General features: G+C 43.4%; 1 protein-coding gene and 1 long non-coding RNA gene across 2 annotated transcripts in view; one reads left to right on the top strand and one right to left on the bottom strand.

The window, feature by feature from the left end:
* The window catches only part of LOC138526527 (putative gastrointestinal growth factor xP4), a 62,029-nt gene that overhangs the window by 11,542 nt on the left and 29,669 nt on the right, over positions 1 to 20,818 (top strand). Inside the window, exons 2-3 of the mRNA XM_069637333.1 lie at positions 7,559 to 7,708; positions 17,788 to 17,931. Coding sequence (XP_069493434.1) covers positions 7,559 to 7,708; positions 17,788 to 17,931 — 294 coding nt within the window. The remainder of the gene's footprint in view (positions 1 to 7,558; positions 7,709 to 17,787; positions 17,932 to 20,818) is intronic.
* LOC138526529 (uncharacterized) overlaps positions 1 to 20,818 on the bottom strand; it is a 58,812-nt gene that overhangs the window by 32,676 nt on the left and 5,318 nt on the right. The window contains exon 2 of the long non-coding RNA XR_011283610.1: positions 16,156 to 16,192. This is a non-coding gene — a long non-coding RNA (uncharacterized lncRNA). The remainder of the gene's footprint in view (positions 1 to 16,155; positions 16,193 to 20,818) is intronic.

Below are 20,818 nucleotides of genomic sequence, written 5' to 3'. Positions count from 1 at the left end.
GCCGCGTGAAATCTTCGGCGACATCACGGCATACTGCAAGCCAATGAGACTTCTGTCTGCAGAGCGAACAGGGAAATGGGTCTGCGGAGCAGAGCCAGATATCACACATTTTTTGGGACGTACATTTCAGTTCTTTGCAACACAAGCACTGGTCAGATTTCCACCAAACACGCAAAAGCATGCTTTCAGAACCAAGCCCCCGCTCCTGCCACACATTTGGTTTAAATCCGTTCAGCCGTTTGCCCTGTAGGCATGTGCAAAGTTTTTGCCCATTCAGTCTATGGAAAAAAAAAGTGGACCCCCCCTATAACTTTGCCCCCCATGTAAAAACCTCCCCAAACTTGGCAGAAAATTCAGAGTGGCCCATATACTTTTTATACAAAGTTTGGTGAGGATTCGTCCAGGGGACCGAAGTTATTATAAGCAGCCCAAAAAGAGGTCTTACTACTGGATGAGCAACTTAACCATAACTGCACGGCTGCTACCGCGGGCCCTGTAACATATATATATATATATATATATATATATATATATATATATATATATCGAAAAGACCAAGAGGAAAGGGGAACCGCACTCTCCGCGGACAGAATAAAGGTGCCCAAGTAAACAAAAAATAGCGCAGCTCAAAACGTAGGAATGGTCATAAGTGTAATTTAATGGGTAATACAAAAGTAAGATAAAAACACGGCCTCAAAGGCAGCAGCAAAAACAGAGGCAGGACGCCTAGAGGCACGACCCGCACACAACGCATTTCACGCTCAACTGAGTGTGTGTGTGTGCTAAGATAGTTAAGGGATTGCATGGCTACATCTGCAATCCAGATAGTGGGCCTCATTACACGGTAGGCGTTAAGGGTTAACGGTCACCGGTAAGGGTACCGGTGACCAATGTTCCCTCTAAACTGTGCACATTTGCACTTGCCCAGCTTCCTTCTGGAAGCCGCTCAGAAGAATTTTAGCAGCGCACTCAGAAAATTCTCACCTATTCAAGAAGATTTAATAAGGCACAAGACACAGCAATTAACTGAAATGTTCTTTCTCTTAAAATAAGCAACTATTCTTGATATTCTGCTAATTTGCATTACACTACTATGCACCTAAAATCCCTAGCAGCAAAATACAACACAAGTAGTAAAAACTAATATGAAAAACTGGTTCCATGAACAGAAGAATCTAACCAAGATATGCCTGCACACATTAACTAAAAACATTCCCTCCCCACCCATGACTCCTAAACCTGACTCTACCACACTTTCACCTTATGCCTCTGACTTCTGCCCGAGAGTACAGTAAGATACTGCCGGACAACCTTGACTCTTCCTCTCTCGGCTCTGTGAAAGGTTTGCAGACGTGTACCTACATCCACTTGTTTTATGTTTGTAGTAACATGAATAACGTTCACGCGCCAGAATTTCTGTTACTCATTGTGCCTAACCAAAAGCATCACCCACACTATATAGTCTAACTTTAATTTTATTGAACCCAATTTAATTGAAATGCTGGAGTTACTAAAAAACATGCAACCTACTAATTGTCCTCGGGAAATGTTCCCCTCTAAATATATATTGAAGCATCGAGAATAGTTTGCGCCGTTTCTTTGTCGGTTTGTCAGTTCTTCCTTTCATACCGGATCCATTCCTCACTCGATTAAAAATGTGGCAGTTACCGCTCTGCAAAAAAAAACAGGATTGGACCCGTTGGATGCGGCTGATTTAAGACCCATCACAAATACTTTATTTTTCCTGAAGCTCATAGACAAGGCATCTACTACACAGCTGCAATCTTATGTACTTGATACTGGTAAATTGCACGCAAAGCAATCAGGCTTCTGGAGTTTCCATGGAACCGAGACAGCATTGTTGGATTTACAAACACACATGCTTGGTCAACTGGAACACAGCAAGTCAGGGCTGCTGATGCTGTTGGATCTATCGTCAGCCTTTGACTTGCTGGACCATAAAATCTTGCTTGCAAGGATGGCATCTGTTGGCGGACTCTCCAATAATGCCATCACTTGGCTTAGATCTTTTCTGGAGGGCCGCAAGTCACGTGTCCATTGGGGTGACTGTGCCTCCGAGCCACATACTATAACATGTGGAGTTCCCCAAGGGGCATGTCTCTCTCCCTTGCTGTTCAACATTTACATTCTCCCCTATGTGTTGAGCTGGAATCTCTGGGGATCTTTTTTCTGTAATTACGCAGATGATTTTCAGTTGGTATTGAATATAACTGGGAACCATGATGTTGAACAAACTTTAGCTGTAGCCTACTATGTCATAAAACAATGGATGTCAGCAAACTGGCTCTGCTTAAATGCTGCTAAAACCGAGTTGATGCTCTTCGGCTCTCAGCATGCTCAATCTAAATTAAGTCAAAAATATGACTATTTTACCATAAAAGGTATTCAAATTAAAATAGTGCAGCAAGTCACGACCTTAGGCACTTATATGGAGGACAGTCTTGATAGTGAGGCACATGTCACAGCTAGCACTACCAACACCAACTACCACTTAAAGGTACTTAGACAAGTAGCCATGCTAATATTGGTGGTATAAAACTTTCAAGGGCCGTGAAACTACCATGGGTGGACTATTGTAACGCCTTACTGGGAGGGGCCAATAAAGCTGATATCCAACAGTTGCAGAAGATACAATATGCAGCTGGGCGGATCATCTTTTAGATGAAAAGCTTTGAACCCACTAGTGCTGCCAGAAAAAACTCTACTGGCTCCCGGTGGCAGCTCGCATCCAATTCAAACTGCTCACTACATGCCACAAATGTATCTTTGGAAATGCTTCTCTATATTTGAAGGAGAAGATTAACCTCTATCAACCTCAGAGATGCTTAAGATCCACTGAAGTGTTCCTGTTGGCATTGCCATGGATAAAAAGATCTTGTGGTTTAGGGCGGGCTTTCCATGTTCATGGTGCTCAAGCTTGGAATGCCCTCCTACCACAGCTACGAAGGATAGAGGACCATCTTGCCTTCCGCAAACAGCTGAATACAATTCTGTTTTACTAGGATAATCACCGAGTCTCACGTATTACTTCTGTCTTTCGGCGCCTGGATGCCCGTGGGCTTTGGCGTGTTATAAGTCCAATTAACATAACATAACATAACTACCAGCTCAAATATCGGATACTGACTGTAAGTAAGCAGGCTACTTGGATGTGTAACCAAATCCCATACTTCCTCTTCTTTGTACATATGTCACGCAAGTGCTTTGAAGCGGCCCACTTGTAAGTTACCGCATTATGAAACTCAAATATTAATTTGCCCTCTAAAGAATTTGAAAAGACAAATGTGATGTTCAGCGTCTCCTACTTTAGCATGACTAACATTACCCTATAAGTAGAGAGCAACATTGCAATATCATTTACTTAGCCTACAAGGTATAATGGGTATGGACTATGCCTGGGATTACTCGTCCATAGATTCATGGCACCGGATATTCAGAGTGGAGAATGCTTTTCACACAATCTGCATCATTTCCAAGTGTTCAGAGTTCCTTTGGGTATGGACCTTCACATTATATGGTAACTCGCTTCTATAGAAAAACAGTTTCACTGAGCACTTGTGTTAATCCCACACAATGATATAAAGGTGGGGTATGTTGCAAACAATCTTGTATGCACTGCAAAAGAATTGTGTACATGCAGAGTCATGACATTCTTAAAATGCACATCATATGTTGAGGCATTTAAATATACCTTGCTTGCAAAGTATTTTGGGTCTGCAAATATCCCAGTGAGTGTTTACTGCTACAATCCTTCATTTTGTGCAGTGCTCTATCAACTAGTATTGGAGGCAAGCACAGGGGCTGGGGAAGGGTATGGGTGAAAGCATCACTCCTTGCAGGTGATGAACAAAGCAGCAAATTTCAAAGACCAGGTCAGACGTTTCGGCAGTACACTGAAGGAAATATGTTGGCTGTTTGCTAAAGGATAGGAAAGTCTAGTACCCATCCGGACAACAGCACCTTCTTTTTCGTTCTATGCTACACTGCTGAGGGCTTTTCAATATAACCATGTGTTCTGTGTGTGCAGTCTCCAGCATCTCCCTGCATCTTATTTAACTGATCACAAAGAATTACAGAGGAGGGATCCATAGTTGTAGAAGAAGGCACTAAATAATTTGTATCTCTGATGTATTGATGCAATTAACTTAAAAGGAATGTATGTGTGGTTTTCTTCAACAGGGCTCCATAATAAACCTCAGTAAGGGTCTTGTTTAATTTTATCTAGGCTGTGGTGCGGAAGGGTGGGCAAAACTATACACTTTATTATGTGCCAAGTCATTTCACTCCCTATGTCAGGGGGACAAGCAGGGCTCTAATCAGATGTTGCTCCCTACTTGGAGTCAAATGATTTTTCAGGGAGTAAAAAAGTAATTAGCTTTGCCAATAGGGATACTTTCTGCTTATTAAAAGATGTTCTTTCCCCATAAAATTCCATTTGAGATTGGGCATTAATATTATTAAAGTTACTTCCTTCCTATGCCACTGCTCTGCTGGTCACTAATTTGAAAAAATATCAGTGGAGCTTTGTGGGTTGAAGCAATGATATGTTCATTGTTTCTCATTTTTGTTAGGAACATTTCCCTTTTTTAGGGAGTAAAAATGCATGGTGCATATATTTCTTATTTCTAAGGATGGTGTTATCACGGTACGATGTCCTTTCCTCGCGGGATGTTTTTTTGCAGGGTTTTTTACTGCAATTTTTTTTCTAAAAACCCCATCAAATTTTTTTTTTTTTTTAATTTATTCATGGAACACCTGAATTTTATCAAAGTTTCCATTGCAGTTGGTTAGTCCAAGTCTAAATTTCACAGAGACCTTCCTCCGGATGTACCAATACCTCTAGGGTGATCAGACAATTCCCTCTTCTTCTTCATCCACTGGACAGGTTCCACTTCCTAAGAGGGCGTTGGTGCAGTTGTTACCGCATTGATCTGCCGGAATGTTATTTCAATTACGTTCACCATAGCCACCGTCCATCTGGTGGTTTCTCCGGCTATTAATCTGTTCCATAGGTCGTCTTCTTGTTTCATCCATGGATTCAATATCAGAGGTAAGAGGTAGGTAGATCTGATTTGTTTGGTATTAGGACAATCTATTACAAGATGTTTCAGGGTTTCCGCCACCTCCGCCTTTTTACATAGACGGCATCCCTTTTTGCCTGTAGCTCCCCGGATGGTTAGGATTTCCTGTGTTAACAGTAGATTCAGTCTAGCTTTCATGAAAAGAATTATTTTTGCTTTTTTCCAGAAATTTAGCACAGTAATTTAGCGTTTTTTTCAATTTGTTAAACGTTGGAGGGAGATGAGTTAGGAGTTTGTTCTCTACTGCTTTCTCAATCGTATGTATCCAATCTGTTTCTTCCATTTTTTGTTTGATTCTATCCGGATTTTCTTTAAGCTCTTTTTCTGTGCATGCTATTTCGGTTAGCTTCTCTTTTCTATTTTCAGCCCAACTGTTAAGGGCTTTACATTTGCCACTTTCCAGTTCATCCTTGATGATGTTATATGCTGGTAAGGTGTCCGCCAGGATTATTTTTCTGTAGAATCTCATGGCACTTTGGTCGACCATAGATAAAAGAGACACTAGGCCCAGTTCTCTTCTAATGGCTGCCATGGATGTTCGAATTTTTAAAAAAATGGGGGGTTGGGCGGATCCCCCTCAAATATAATTTGAACAAAAATTTGATGGTATTTTCACAATTAAAAATCGCTGTAAAAAACCCCACGAAAAACCATCCCATGATGAAATGACATGGGACCGTTATCACTACCCATAGGAGAACGTAATGTGGATAGTAAGCAGAGGCACTTGAATTTTGGATCATCATATTCTAAGGTGCAGTTATTCCGATGCAATTATAATCCGTACACAAATTATTAAAAGCATGTTCTCCTGGCCCTTGGATTACTTCATTAAAGTGGCACTTGAACTCCTTTAGCATGTTTTTGACACGTTGCTTTTAATTGCCATTAATCCATTGGCAAATGTATTCTGTGTGAGTTTCTTGACATCCACATTAGTTATGACAAGAGATATTTGAGGGCCACCACAAGGGTCGTTGCTCGCAGCAGTAACAGGCTGACAAACCAGCCTATTGAAGGAGTGGAACCCACCTATCTCAACCCCCCACCAAGAGCCAACCTACCTAATGGTCAAGGAACAATAACGCACCAGCCTTGAAAATGATCCCTTGGGTCGAAACACGTGTCGGTTGACCACAAGATTATCGCATCAAGAATAAAATTCCCTTTTTTTGAAAAATCAGAATGCAAAGAAACATTTCTTTAAGAATAAATATTGTTTGTGCGTGATATGTGGGAACACAACTAAGAGATATTTGTATTTTTTAATACAAATTAGTGATTTTCCATTGGCATAAAACATACAGGGCCTCATTAAGTCTTGGGGCGGTATCCTGGTGTAAATCTGCCAGAATATCGCCCAAACAAATTACTGTCACTGCCACTTGGTCCGGAGGAATTTCCACCAGATTACAACTGGTGGTGGCGGTGTAATTCCCCATTCATATTGAGTCCATATTGAGTCCGTTGGAATAAATGTGTCTTTTTGGCGGGATTACCGCACTGGAAATTCTGATGATTTCGGTATTGAGTTTGAGGGTTTACCACCAGGATTTTTCCTGGAGGAAAATCTTCCACTCCAGGCCCGAAATCGTAATTTGGCGTAGTGGTAAAGTTGGCGGCAATGGAGTTGCCGCCAACTTTACCACTTACCGCCAAACTCATAATGAGGCCGATATTTTTCTCTGCGCAGAAGTACATCTGCAAGGTACTGTGGCAGATACTGAAGTCTTGGACTGGTTAATGAGTTTTCTGTATAATCACATATGACACATTTTATTTTAGCCCATGTATTTGGAAAAAGATTTTTAAAGAATTGCAGTGGCTGGGTAGAGGAAATTCCTTTGCAAACTCTCTTCTGCGACGGTAGCTCACAAACTGGCTTACCTCATTAGTCAGTTGCGCACATGGAAAATAATGTGCGCACAACAGCCAACCGGTTCCGCACATAGAAAAAAATAATAAGAGGGAACATTGCAGGTGACCGTTAACCCTTACCGCCTTATTACGAGGTCCCTTTGCGGGTTGGTACTTTAATGCCTGCTTTTAGGAGGCGTTAAAAAACGAACCCGCAAAGGGACCAGGGTGCTAATTACGGTACCGCAATTTGCGCAACCGTAATTAGCACCTTCCCCATTCCCATTATGCCCTATGGGGCAAAAATGGGAATGGGGAAGGGCAATGGAGGAAGGGGGAATTACCGCCCGCCAACCTTAGAATAGGGCGGTAATTCCCCCTTCCTCCAAGGCGGTGCCGGTAATTTACCGGCATGGACCACCTTGGTTTACCGCCTTCCGTGTAATGAGGCCCAGTGTTTCTCTTAAGCATGACCCTCCAAAGAAAGATCTTGCATATAAGTGAAAAGCAAAAGTTTCACTTTCTTACATTAAAATGTCTCATTTGCCTATAATATCAAAGAGTGGAAAGGTTCTTATTATCGTCACTTTCTGTTACAGTGTTACATCATCAAGAATGCTCCGTGGCGGTAAAAGAGAGAAGAGAGTGCGGCTACCCGGGCATCAGCGCCAAGGAGTGCAAGAAGAGGAGCTGCTGCTTCGACGCAAGCGCCGCTGGGACCATTTGGTGCTTCCACTCCCGCAGGGCAGGTAAACTAGCTGCCATTACTGTCTCTCATACTTTCTCACCCCAGAGAAGGCATTATTAATCCATCAGAGAAGGCATTATTAATCCATCGCTGTCCACTTGTTCACCACAGAAAAGGCATTATCAATCCATCAATGGCCGCCTGCCTAGGATGAAAGAGTATGTGGGGTAATGAGATGTTAAAAGTTTCTGAGATTGTTTTCTTAACAAACCCCCCACCCCTCGATATGTGACTGTTGTTGCGATTACCTACTTGGAAAAAAAGAAATGAATATTTGTTGATCAAAAATCCCTCTGTTCTTCTACAAATATATTGACACTAATTCTAGGAATGTTTTCCATTAAACATTGTTGCAATAAATAATTATTGATCCGGTCGGATCAGGTTTTATTGCTTTTAGTACCCCTGGTTTTCAATCTGAAAACCCAGGGTGCTGGCAGCAATGTATTTTGTCCGAAGGAATGGGATCGCTTGCTGCGTCATGGTCATTCAAACAAAATGCTTACAAGATGGCTACCATGGAGATGGAAGGCGGGAGCCCCTTTTCCATTTCCATGGCAGCCTAGGAAGTGGCGGTGACAGTGATACCACCACCAGAGAAATAAGGTAAGTGGGGTGGGGAGGGGTGAGGGCGAAGGGACGGTGGGAGAGGGAGGTAAGGGAAAATGGCAGGGCAGGTGCGAGCAGCCTCCACGTTTCTCAGAAAGCGGGCATGGATCGTGGGATTCAACCTGCGAGCTGAGCAGCCTGATTGGCTGTGACACACACCCCGGATGCTAATACTTATTCTTAGAGGGTGTTCAATAAGTGATGAGTCTTGAGAGCCTGAGGGATACTGATTTCTTCAAGCTCATTTAGTAAGTGGTGTATGCACATAAGTTCTGGGAAGTATTCCTTATCAAATTTCCATGGGAGAGCCAGCTTGTCAGAGCTTTCCAAAGCCAGATCAGAAAGAGAAGAAGTCCACTACTGCACACAGCCCTCTAATGTAGCCCGTCTTTCAACGGTGGATGTGGAGACTAATCTGAGGAAAGCAACGGGTCGCAACAGATGTGGAAATGTTGCGTCAGCAAACCTCCCTTCCACCGATGATTGGCCAGTTCTCTTCCTGCCCACTTGATATGATACGATATAATGTGGCATTACCAAATGGGGTTGTGCGTTTGCTAATTCTTATGTGGAGGAACGCGCCACTTTAACTATTACCCTGTCTGTCGAGGCGGCAGTCAGACAAAAGCAGAACCCCTCCTCCCGAAGGAAGAAAAAGTGGGGGCAGCAAAGGCCCCTGCTGCTTAAACCCAATGGCCACCTCGGCAGCAGGCAGCTGAAACAGGCGAAGATTGACCGGGAAAGTACTACAAGGAATGGCAAATAGGGCATTAACAGCAGATTACAGGGCCATGAGAGGAGAACACCAGTCACAACAAAGGGGGTGCTGGAAACTTGAACATATCAAGGGTGTGGGCTGGGGAGAATTTGTTGGTAGAAAGGAGATGGGAATGCCGGTAAGGGAATGCTGTGAGGGTTACCCTCGAACGATAAGGTAGGAAGTAATAGAACGTAACTGTGAGATCATGATATCTCCCCCTTAGGCAGCAAACCCAAATGATGCTGGAGCAGCTGTACGTGGGATGTGAGCCTTCCTTTTGCTGGTGTCTTTTGCAAAGTTACTTGCATTGCTGTACACATTCACTGAGCACACATGTGCTGCCCTGGGTTAGACAGATGTAATGGAAGGTCGCAGGATAGAAGGAAGACCATCCGGCAAGGTCTGTAGTGCTGGGCTGCTGTTGATGAGATGCGTGGGCTTGACTTTGGGTGGGTTCAAATAATAGGGCTGTGCCCGACACATTGGAGGTCTCAAGGAGTAAGAATGTGGAACCCTTCCAACAGCAGCTGCCAATCACAACCTTCTGAAAAGCAGCAGACAGACTACAACCTTTGAAAGGGCACTCATGTGTGCTCAGTGAGGAAGCACCTGTATGTAGAAACCACAACATGAACAGCTGGTGGTTGGGTGCGATGTGTGACCACACACGAGCGTGAGTAGCAACATCTACCTTTAGATCCTGCCGACGGATACCAGACCCATGAGACCTCAGCAGGAACAGGGTGTATCAGGCAGAGTAGTGTGAATGCGTGTTAGAGTTGCTGAACAGGGTTTGAATGGGGTTGAGGGGGAAGTCCGCTGTGCATGTTTAGAGTGTGCATGGCATGGAGGTTGGATCTGGAATGCTGGGGGTTGTTGGAAGCAGATGACTCAGTCAACTGTTGCTGAGGAGGAGATGGGTGGCATTGGTAGTGTTGGGGAAGTCATTCTATTTTCATTGTCATCCTCCAATAAACATGTTTCCATCTGCATCATGGAGTTTTACTATTAACATTCTTCAGGTTTAACACCCATCCTATAAAAGAGAGAATTGTAGAGATAAAAATGCCCTTCCTTCTAAATAGAAACCTTGACTCTATGACAGGGCAACTATTTAGTCTAGAGAAAATGGTTTCAGCAGTTCACAGAGAAGGTGGACAGCACAGAAGGGGCGCCTGATGCCGCGCAGTAGCCTGCACCAGAACTTGCGAGGGATCAGTAACAGAAAATCTGAGGGCTGACCCAAACTTCACCCACCTACCTGTGGCTGCAGTGAGAAGCAACAGGCTTAGTGGCATAGCCGCCATACCCAGGAGAGAGCTGCAGTAGCAAAGAAGGAGACGCTGACCCTGTATCCAACCATTATAGGGGAAGGTAAAGGGGATGATTGGATGATTGGCCCCCAAGTTATCAAAGCAATGTCATTTTAGGGGGAAACAAAGCAACACCTGGCATAGCTTCTGAGACACCGGCCTACCTCAGCATATCTTGTAGTGTCACTAACAATGTGCTCCATTTCATACTCACTACCCTTCTTAGCACAAGCTGATCTATGGATGTAATTGAATGTAGACCGCTACCTTTGAGTACCGTGGCATTGTGGTTGGAGCTCTGGACTCAGGCAGGCAGCCAGGTTTAGGATTACGAGTTTGGCATCACATATCACTTGGACATGTTATGGTGTGATTTCCCAATATCTGCTCTCTAGGTTGGGGTTTCTGCCTCGGAAAGGGACTGTCAGAAAGTTAATGGGTTCATTGGGACATTAAGCTGCTTTTGGTACAACTTCTTAGCCATGATGTATTTGTATGAAAGCAGATTGCAAAGCTAGTGTCTTAAAGAGGTTAACCTAATGATACACCTGCCTTTGATTAAGCTCATACTTAGGGACCTATCTTTGCTGAAATTAAATGTTCAGAAAAATGATTTCAATGTATTGGAAATATACACTTCCCTACACTTTAAATCTATTGATGCTGACTTCTGTAAATAATACCGTGCACAGGTGGGTGGTTAGCCAGTGACATGCTGCCGGCTACCTACAGTAAATGGTTGGAGAATGTGACTGCTTTGTGTTTCTTTCGTAAAAAATAAAAAAAGACATAGACAACTAGAAACATATTATTATGTTTTTATGCAAATAATGTGTGCAAAACTGTAAAATGTAATATGCATAATGTTAAAAATTTACGAAGAGTCGAAACGGGGTCAGATTATAGAAATGCCCAAAATGTTGGCTTTGCCAATACTTGTTTCATTTTCAGACAACTTAAATGGTAGCAGATCACACATCAGCAGTATTTTCTGACTTGCAGAATTTCTGTCAATATTTTGGTGTTGTCTGCATTATCGCTACTTTTTACACATGGGATTTTCGCATGTATTGTCTTACTTTTCACCCAACTAAAGTTCATAAGCACGATTGACAGCTATGTTTTAATACCACCAGCTTTGGGCCTTTCTAGGGCACTCTAATGGAGGGCGCAGGTACTGGGGACTTGGCAGGAATGAGCAATATTTATTACACCTTCTGACTAACAGCATAACTTGCCACAGCAGCATTGCTGTTAATTTGACACCTCTCTGCTATAACCTGTATGATATTATATGATATGGCATTTATAACGCGCCTATACACAAGTGTTTCAAGGCGCAAAGTGATAGTGGAAGTAACTTGGATTTGGAAGCAATTAGCATTAAACAAACCTTTATCATCATTTACTCAACCCTCAGAATAAGGACATCTCTTCTAGGGGTAGGATAGTATTTGATGAAAAAAAACATGCTAAGACAACAGTCTGTGACACCCTGTCACCCATTTGTGAAAGTGGGAGTGATATGGATTTGGTAGTAATTTACTGCACCATTGCAAAAAACACTGTTGCATCAATGACACCCAGTGAATAAGGACATCGCTTGTTAAGGGTACATTGTATGAAAAATAGTATCCAATGACAATAAGCTGCGCTTGTATCATATATGAAACGTGATAGGCAAATCTGGTGTTCTACCACTGTACAATGAAAATACATATTTTCATAGCAAAGACTCACATGGAGAAATTCCTTTTCACCTTTCCTTCTTGACACTAAAACAAATAATAGTTCAATATTATTTTGCAGCCTGAAGCCCCCTCCCCCAACATGCTTGCGCTAGCAGCCCTTTTAAAACGCGCTCCTGCAGTGTATCTGACTGCATTCTCTCTTTCATCCACAGCTAGGGGTAGCTATTAATACCCCCCCTCATTTTATTTATTTATATTTATAGAGCGCTCTACAGCCCTCGGGCATCGAGGCGCTGTGACGACATGGATGAAGGCATGATTCAGGGTTACAATAATGCGGCCCCACAAGGGTACTTAGTGCAAAGTGATCGATTACATAGTGATCACATACATTAAAAATTACAAGGAAGCATACAATGTGTGCAGCCGCTTATGGTTGTGCCAGAAGACCAGTCATACAAAGAGCCTAGTCTTAGAGAGTTCCACTTTGTAGTGTGGTACCGCTCTTTGCAGCTCCTCCTCCATCTCCTTACCTGCATTCTGTAATCCGCTGCTGCTTCTACTGGCAAAATAGGACCGACTTCTTGGCTCCTGCTTATATCTGTTTCCTGCTGAACTACTTCCGGGTTACTTTGGGAATTTGAGCACGTTCCCTAGGGCGTCCAGAACAAGGGGCAGACAGAGCTAAGGGCTCCTGCAGTTATCTTTTTCTGCTTTATTCTATGTCCCCTGTTAACCTCTGTTTGCCACTGTTTGTCAAAAACATGACAAAAATCAAGCACACAAACCACATTCAAATCAAACTCCAACACAGCACTCCTCTTAAACAACTAATCATGTACACTCAACTGACACGTCGCACCTGCTCACAAGCATGAAATCAACTGGCTTATTAGCACACACTCCCAAGGCATATTCTTTCTAACAGAAATATGACTCAAATCCCACCCAGCTCCTATTATCTATGACATCCTTCTACCATGCTATCTCATCCACCACAGAGAAAGCCCACACAAACAAGGAGGTGGCATCGCCGAGATTTACAAAGGGTCCATCACACTTAGCAACCACCCACACACACACCCATACATTTCATTTGAAGTGCTCCCTCTGACTTGCTCGCCTCCATTACATCCACACCCCACCCTTATCCATCTCGTTTAGCCCCCTGCAAAAGACAATCCCAACTTCCACACTGACTGCACTGACTTTGCAGCTAACAACCACAGCTCCCCCGGCACCAATATCAACCTTGGTGATTTCAACTCTGTTAGATCCCCTCCAAACAATAACCCCTCACTAAAGATTATCATCATTCCACTCATCCTCTATGACCTCACAAAACGTGTCATCTACGCACACACACTCAGCTGGCAACACCCATGGCCTTTTAATTTCAAGCAAAATAATTTATCTGCGGAAAATCAAAATGGGTGTCACGGTCTGACCATTTAGCAATCACATTCAAGCTCTCTTCACCACACAGGATTACCCAACCCTATTGCCCCAGCCAGACAAACCAAACACATTACAGACACAGGGGGTCATTACGAGGTAGGAGGTAACCATGCCGTTATTAGCGGCATGGCTACCCCCTTACCGGGCCGGGTCCGGGTTCCTTCAATGAGGAATTAGCGGGCCATTCCGACCTTGGAGGGCCTGGTAATTCCTCATTCAAGGAACCCATCCCTATTCCCATTTGAGTCCCCATAGGGCTCAATGCGAATGGGGAGGATGCTAACAACGGGCCCATTAATAATGGGCCGGTTGTCAGCATCTTGGTCTGCTCGCGGGACCCGCTAAGGACACCTGGATTTAGCAGGCGTCCTTAGCGAGTTCTGGCAAGCAGACTCGTAATAGGCCGCTAAGGGGTTGACGGCTCCGGCACCGTTGTTAGCATCTTGTTAGCATCTTTGTCTGCTCGGGGGACCATGCTAAGGACGGCTCGTTTTACCAGACGTCCTTAGCGGGTTCCCGTGAGCAGACTCGTAATAGGGCGGTAAGGGGTTGACGGATCTGGCACCTTTACCGGCGCCGTTAACCCCTTACCGTCAGGGTCAGAATGACCCCCACAGTCTTCTTTGCACCGCTCATACTACCCCCACTGTTCCCCATGCAAACATCCCTCCATTCCCCTCAACAATTACAGCACCATCATCACACTGGCCCTCGATAAAATTGCACCCCTCAAATCACAAAAATCCTGAAAACTGCCACCATGAATCATGGTTCAACAGTTCCCTCTGCTCTATCAAGTATGAATACAAATCCAGTGTCCCACCACCAGGACACCATTCAAACACTGCTGCATCAAATACAAAACAGCCATATTCCATGCCAAACCCACACACTAACTCCAAGAACTCCAATATACTACCAATCGGACACATACACTTTTCGACATCATCAAGTTCTTCTCCAAATCATCATTCACACTTTCCACAGCCGCATCCACTTCAGTATGCAACTCCCACATGGACTACTTGAACTCTAAAATACACATCAGACAAGTCCTCGCCTCTGTTCTCTCACATCCACCCCCCACATGCCACCACAGGGGACACCTATTACTCCATCGACAGAGACACACCCATGACCCTTACTACCAAAGAAAGGCTGCACACTAACTTGAAAATGCAGATCCTGTCTCTCAAATGGTGCTATCCACTCTCCACTCAAAACTGGAGAAATCTTCCCCTTCCTTAAAAAAGCGTCTCTTGACCCCACACTCCTCAAAAACTACCACACCATCCTATCCTGCAATAAATCGTCAGAATCATGGACACTTCATCACAACCCAACTCCCACAACACATCACCACAAACAACCTCCTCAACCCCTCCCAATCTGGCCTTCAACGTGTACACAGCACAGATACTTCTACACTTCACTTCCACAATATCACAGCCATGGGGCACACATCCCTACTCCTACTCCTCGTCCTCTCAGCAGCCTTGTACACCATCAACCACACCATTCTGATTCCACTGACCATCCTTTCCCACAGGATGAAACTCTCAGGCACCATCCTCGACTGGTTCATCTCCTTTCTCAATGACAGAAAACACGTTGTCTTCATGCCCCCTCATCAATCTCACCCCTGTCAAGAATGGGGTCTGGCAAGGATCCTCCTCGTCTCCACTCTCTCTTCTTCAACCTATATATAGAATTCCTTGGGCAGACCCTTAGCAAACACAATGTCCGTAATACACAGGTGACACACAAATATACTTCCACTGCTCATCTCCTTCACAACTCCACATACTCGAAACCTGTCTCTCCACCATCTCCACCATCACCACCGGGATGGCCACCCACTTCCTCAAGCTCAATCCTCCCAAAACGAAAAGCCTTCTGATCTGCCCCAGGCACAAATCCAACCTCACCCCCTGGGTCAAAGAACTCACAACAGACAACCCTCATCACACCTGTCAAATCCCTTGGCTTCACTATATGCCCCATCATACCCCACATAGCTGCTGTCCCCAAAACATGCAATCTACAACTGCACCTCCTACACAAGAGAAGACACATCCTTCCCATTGACAACTTCTGCACCGCAGTCCAAGCACTGGTTCTGTCCAATCTGGACTATGGTAACGCCTCCTCACTTGACTCCCCCAGCACTACCCTGGCCCCCTGCAAGCCATACAAAACGCAGCAGCAAGGCTCACATTCTCCACCTTCCCAAACATTTACACATAACCACAGCTCTTTCCCAGCTCCACTAGCTTCCTTTACCCAAGAGAATTGTGCTTAAATTACTCTCCTGTGCTACCGCTTGTCTATCCCAATCTACCACCCAAATATGTTGCCCTTGTAAAGGGCAACAAGACCCTCTGAGTAGGGCCATCGCTGAACAAAAATTCTATTTAAATGCATAAATAGGCAAATAAATAAATAAATAGATAGAGGAAAGAATGACTTTGGTTCAAGAACTGAGATAAAACGTGCACCCCTGTACACTCAAGTGCACAAGATGTACTTTTAATTCCATACGTTTCGCTTATTCCCTTAAGATTTCACATAGGGAAGGTTTTACTAACAATTGTATATAGTTTAGAGTTTTATTCACCTGATTGGGTAACATTACATACTGTAGAAGTCAGCTTCTGGAAAAGAAAAAAAAAACATTAGGCTTGCCTTTATCTGTGCTTTTTGTCTTAATCCGGCACAAATTGTGCTTACAATCTTTGGGATCGTAAATTTGCTGGCTAAACCAGAAACTTTTCAGGAAAATCTTGGATCCTCCACTGGGTTCTCAGTTCTCTGAGTGACATGTTCTTATGAGAACACTGTGATGTGCAACTCTCAACTAATTCACTAATGAGTGTGACACAGTGCTTGCTAATGTAAATCGTGTGACACTGTGCTTGCTAATGTAAATCTGGACAGAAATCTCCTAATTGACAATACTGATGCTCTTAAAAAATGGGTTTATTCGATTGGTGCAAGGATAATGCAGCAATTTTGAGCTATAAACTATGTTTGGAATTTTGGAAAGATTCATAAGTTCTATGATTTTTTGTCTAAATATGTCATGACATTTCTGAACCCAAGGTTTCGCTTTTATATGGGTTTTAAATTGAATGTACTCAGCACTCTACAGATATGGAGTCTGATTCGAAATATCCTTAAAGTCGAAAGGCATTGAAGATTGTGTAAGCTTCAGTCTGCAAAAGAAACCTTAAACATCTCCTAATTAATTGTGCTTCTACTTATGAATTACATGCTTCTTTATTTGGGCGATTTTTCTATTCTGAGGTGTCTTTGGGGAAAGTTTTTGGCTACAATTTTAAACGTAAACCAAACTTCATGAATTTTAGCATTTATTCGCTTTTTGATTATTGTTCGTTCTATTTCAGGTGAAAATGCATATAATTCAAAAATTGCTCTGCTTTGGCATTTCCTACATGTACTTCGATATGTCAATATTTGAATAGCTCATTTGATGTTAATGAATTGTTTAGTTTTCTTTCCTTCTTTTTGTGTATTAAGGGTAATGGATAACATTGATATCTGTATCATTTTAAAAAGTTGTCTAAAGTTTTAATAAACTAAGATTCTGACATCAATTAAACATAAATAAATATGGCTCCCAGTTTTCTGTTTTTACTGATTTTTACATATAAATAGAGACAAAAAATACTCTATTTTACTTGTAAAAACATAAAAAAAAGCAGAATGATTGAGTCTTGATTAGCTCGTCAGGTTGGCAGTTATTCCTTGCAGGCCAATGGAGAAGCTAAACACATTATTTGTTGCTCTTTGAAAATGTTTAAAGGGCACAACCACATGAGGAGCAGCTCCTTGTTTTTAAGGTGACAATGGATCTTGGCTTGATGTCCAAAAACACAGCTTTCAATAACAGGCATCAAAGGGCAACATTTTTTATTTGAATATATGCAGAAAAACGCTAGTTGCAATTTTTTTTAACAGAGCAAATATAAATGTGTATAAATAAAGATAAAATGACAAAAGAAAATATATAGCTAAATACAGGTGGAAATGTTGAAAAATTAGATACCATACAAAGGAGCCTTATTCACAATCAAACACATTCAGCAGGCTCATAATGCTGGCTGCTTCTGAATGTATGTTTGTTTTCCAGAGTGGTAAACTTGCTCTAAACTCTTTCCAGGGGAATGTTGCCTATGTGAATACTTTGCTTGCTCAATGCTTGGGGAATTTGCTTTGTTTTAAACAGATACTGAACAGTGCGCGCTGAGCCTCAAGCAGAGGACAGATTGTGGCTACAGTGGCATCAGTGCTGAAGAGTGCAACAGAAGAGGGTGCTGCTTCGACTCCAGCAGTCCTGGAGGGAACTGGTGCTACTATTCCCGCATACAAGGTAGGGGAGCACATGCCCAGGTGGTTATTTCAGCATTTTTAGTTTTGGCTATAAGGTGGTGCTTCACCACCACCTATAGGCCGAAACTGTTGCAATAGAGTACAGCTAGGGGAAGATGGCATGTGAGGGGGTAAACAATGTTTATAGGTGTTGTTTGGCTATTTACCTTTGACTACCTATTGCCATGCTAATCCATATGGCCATTCCCAGCCATTTCCTTCCCCTCTTCGCCCAAAACACACGCTCCTGGGATCTCTTTGAGCTACCTTTTTTTTTATTAAGCCTTACCATCAAGAATTGTGCTCGAAGTGCCTGACAGCATTTTTCAAAGCAGTCTTCTGAGAGTTAATGACTTAGTTGAAGCTGTGATGGTGTTACTCATGTAATAAACATGTCTTCACCAGGTCTGCCCTCTGTCACTGGATTTATAAGCACTATGTGTGTCATTCACTGACGTCCTGTTAAAAACAAGTATAGGCAAAGCCATCCGTTTTGGATTATGTATATGCATTATTTTGGGATTTGCCATCACTGCTATTATATATCCAGGTGCTTGCACCATTTTCTAGCAGTTACCATGTATGACCAGTTAGCACCATCACGGCAGGGCCTGCCAAATGCCTTTCCAATGTCTACACAAAAGCTACAACTATTGGCATTGGCAATGATTGTTTTCATTGTTTCCAGTACATGGTCATTTGTTCCATGTTACCATAATAGTAGTAGTAAAAGTGACACAATTTGATACTTTGACCGGTCAATGACATCACAGGAAGTGGCATCATATGATTGAACACGATGGCAGGCCTATGCTCTTTTTCATGCGACATTCAAGATGGCGACATGTGGCCCCCAGGGCTACTGCGTAAGGCATTAGGTATTCACAGAAATTACTCTAAGGGCCTGATTCACAGATGCTTTTTTTCAATGGCGCAATGCCATAGGAAAACGCTCTGTGAATCAGGCCCCTGGTCTGCATAAACAATTGCTGTGTATGACCTGCGTGACATTCTTTAGCCTAATAAAAGTGACATTGCCTCTTAGCTTAACAGCACAGGTGAATAGACATTGTAAATGTAATTGTTTTCGGCTGTCTGTTACACTTGACTCCCCCCCCCTTTGTCTCCTCTTTCTTAAAAAGCTGCTGAACAGCGATTTCATCAGGAAAGAGGTCACCTGACTGAAATAATCCTATCCACCTTCCTGCCAGATCTCCAGTGCCCTGCAGTGCTGCCCACACTTCAGGGCCTGACTTTTTATCTTGAACAGGTTCCTACATGGGTATCATGAAAGGGGAGAGGGGGAACGCAAGATACACTGTTCCAGAATTCCCCAAAAATCAGTGGTGTCTGCCCCCCGGTAGGCGGGCACCACATTTCAGCCACATGGACTGCTCAACGGTACCAAGTAGCATGCCTGCAAAGAAAATACAATGCATTCTCAGCACACATTGAAGGGGGCCTTAATAAGGAAAGGGTCAGCCATTTTGGAGACAATGCATCTCCATAATGTTCTGGTCAGAGAAGATCTAGGTGCGGAAAAAGGACAGCTGTAACTCTGTTAGCACTAGCTTACTGCTGCATTACCGCACCACCGTACTACAAATTTAGTGGTATGGTGGAGAATTTTCCTCCATCAAAATGCTGGAGGTAAGGGCCCCATTATGAGTATGGCAGTGCAGGAAAAAGCATTACAGCACTGCCGTACTACAACTTTGGTGGTGAGGTAGAGGACCTTCATGCAGCATAATGCTGGAGGTAAGGGCCACTGTATTACTGCTGCATTACCTCACCGGCAAACTACAACATTGGTGGTAAGGGGGTAGGATTTTCCTGCAGTATGATGCTGGAGGTAAGGGACACTGCATTACCGCCTGTTATACCACAACTTTGGTGGTAAGGGGGAGGGCTTTCCTCCAGCATAATGCTGGAGGTAAGGGCCAATGCATTACTGCCCCGTTATACCACAACTTTGGTGGTAAGGGGGAGGGTTTTCAGCATAATGCTGGAGGTAAGGGCCACTTCATTACCGCCTGTTATACCACAACTTTAGTGGTAAGGGGAAGGGCTTACCTCCAGCATGATGCTGGAGGTAAGGGCCACTGCATTACCACCCTGTTATACCACAACTTTGGTGGTGAGGTGGAGGATTTTCTTCCAGCACAATGCTGGAGGTAAGTCCTCCACCTTTCTGCCCAAAAATTAAAAAATCAGCTGATTTACTGCCAGCAGAATTACCCGCAGCGGTAATTCAGCCAAACTCCCTATGGAGTCTGATGGACTCCAAAAGATGGGGACTTCACCCCCGACCACCAATTGTAATTTTGGTAACTTCGTTTGGGAGCATTTACCACAAAATACCGCCAAACCTGTAATGAAGCCGATAATATCTAAAAGGGAAGAAGAGCGTGTGGTTCTCAACGCAAACTGCAACTACCGCACTCTGTGCGTGCACATGTATTTCTTTTTGAATCATCCCAATGTATTTACCAAAGCGAAAAGCTGAATTAATCAGGCAAATTCACAAATGAACACATTTGCGCAGGCAAAGTGCTACAGGCAGAATTTGTGATTGCATCCTCATAGAAATTGCATGTGCATGGCGATTCACACAGAATCACGCCGACATCATGCACAATGCACGCCCACTACATGTGTGTGCGCAAGTGGGCCTGATTCATAAAAAAACAAATCACGGGGGGAAACTACTAGAAAAATGTAAGACGGAAAGTTAAAAGAGGAAAGGCATATTTTATCAATATTTCTGTGAAGTTTGGGAGAAACGAACCACTTTCAGGGAAAACATTTTTAAAAACGGGTGCCTTTGTTCCCAATCTGAGTTACTGCAGGAAGGAACCGGAACACATTCCTACGAGAGCCAATGCGTG

The sequence above is a fragment of the Ambystoma mexicanum genome, chromosome 7p (genome assembly GCF_040938575.1).
Source record: "Ambystoma mexicanum isolate Mex_15411 chromosome 7p, UKY_AmexF1_1, whole genome shotgun sequence".
Lineage (NCBI taxonomy): Eukaryota > Metazoa > Chordata > Amphibia > Caudata > Ambystomatidae > Ambystoma > Ambystoma mexicanum.
Note: the sequence above shows the minus strand (reverse complement) of the source record. Positions and strands in the feature narration are given on the sequence as shown.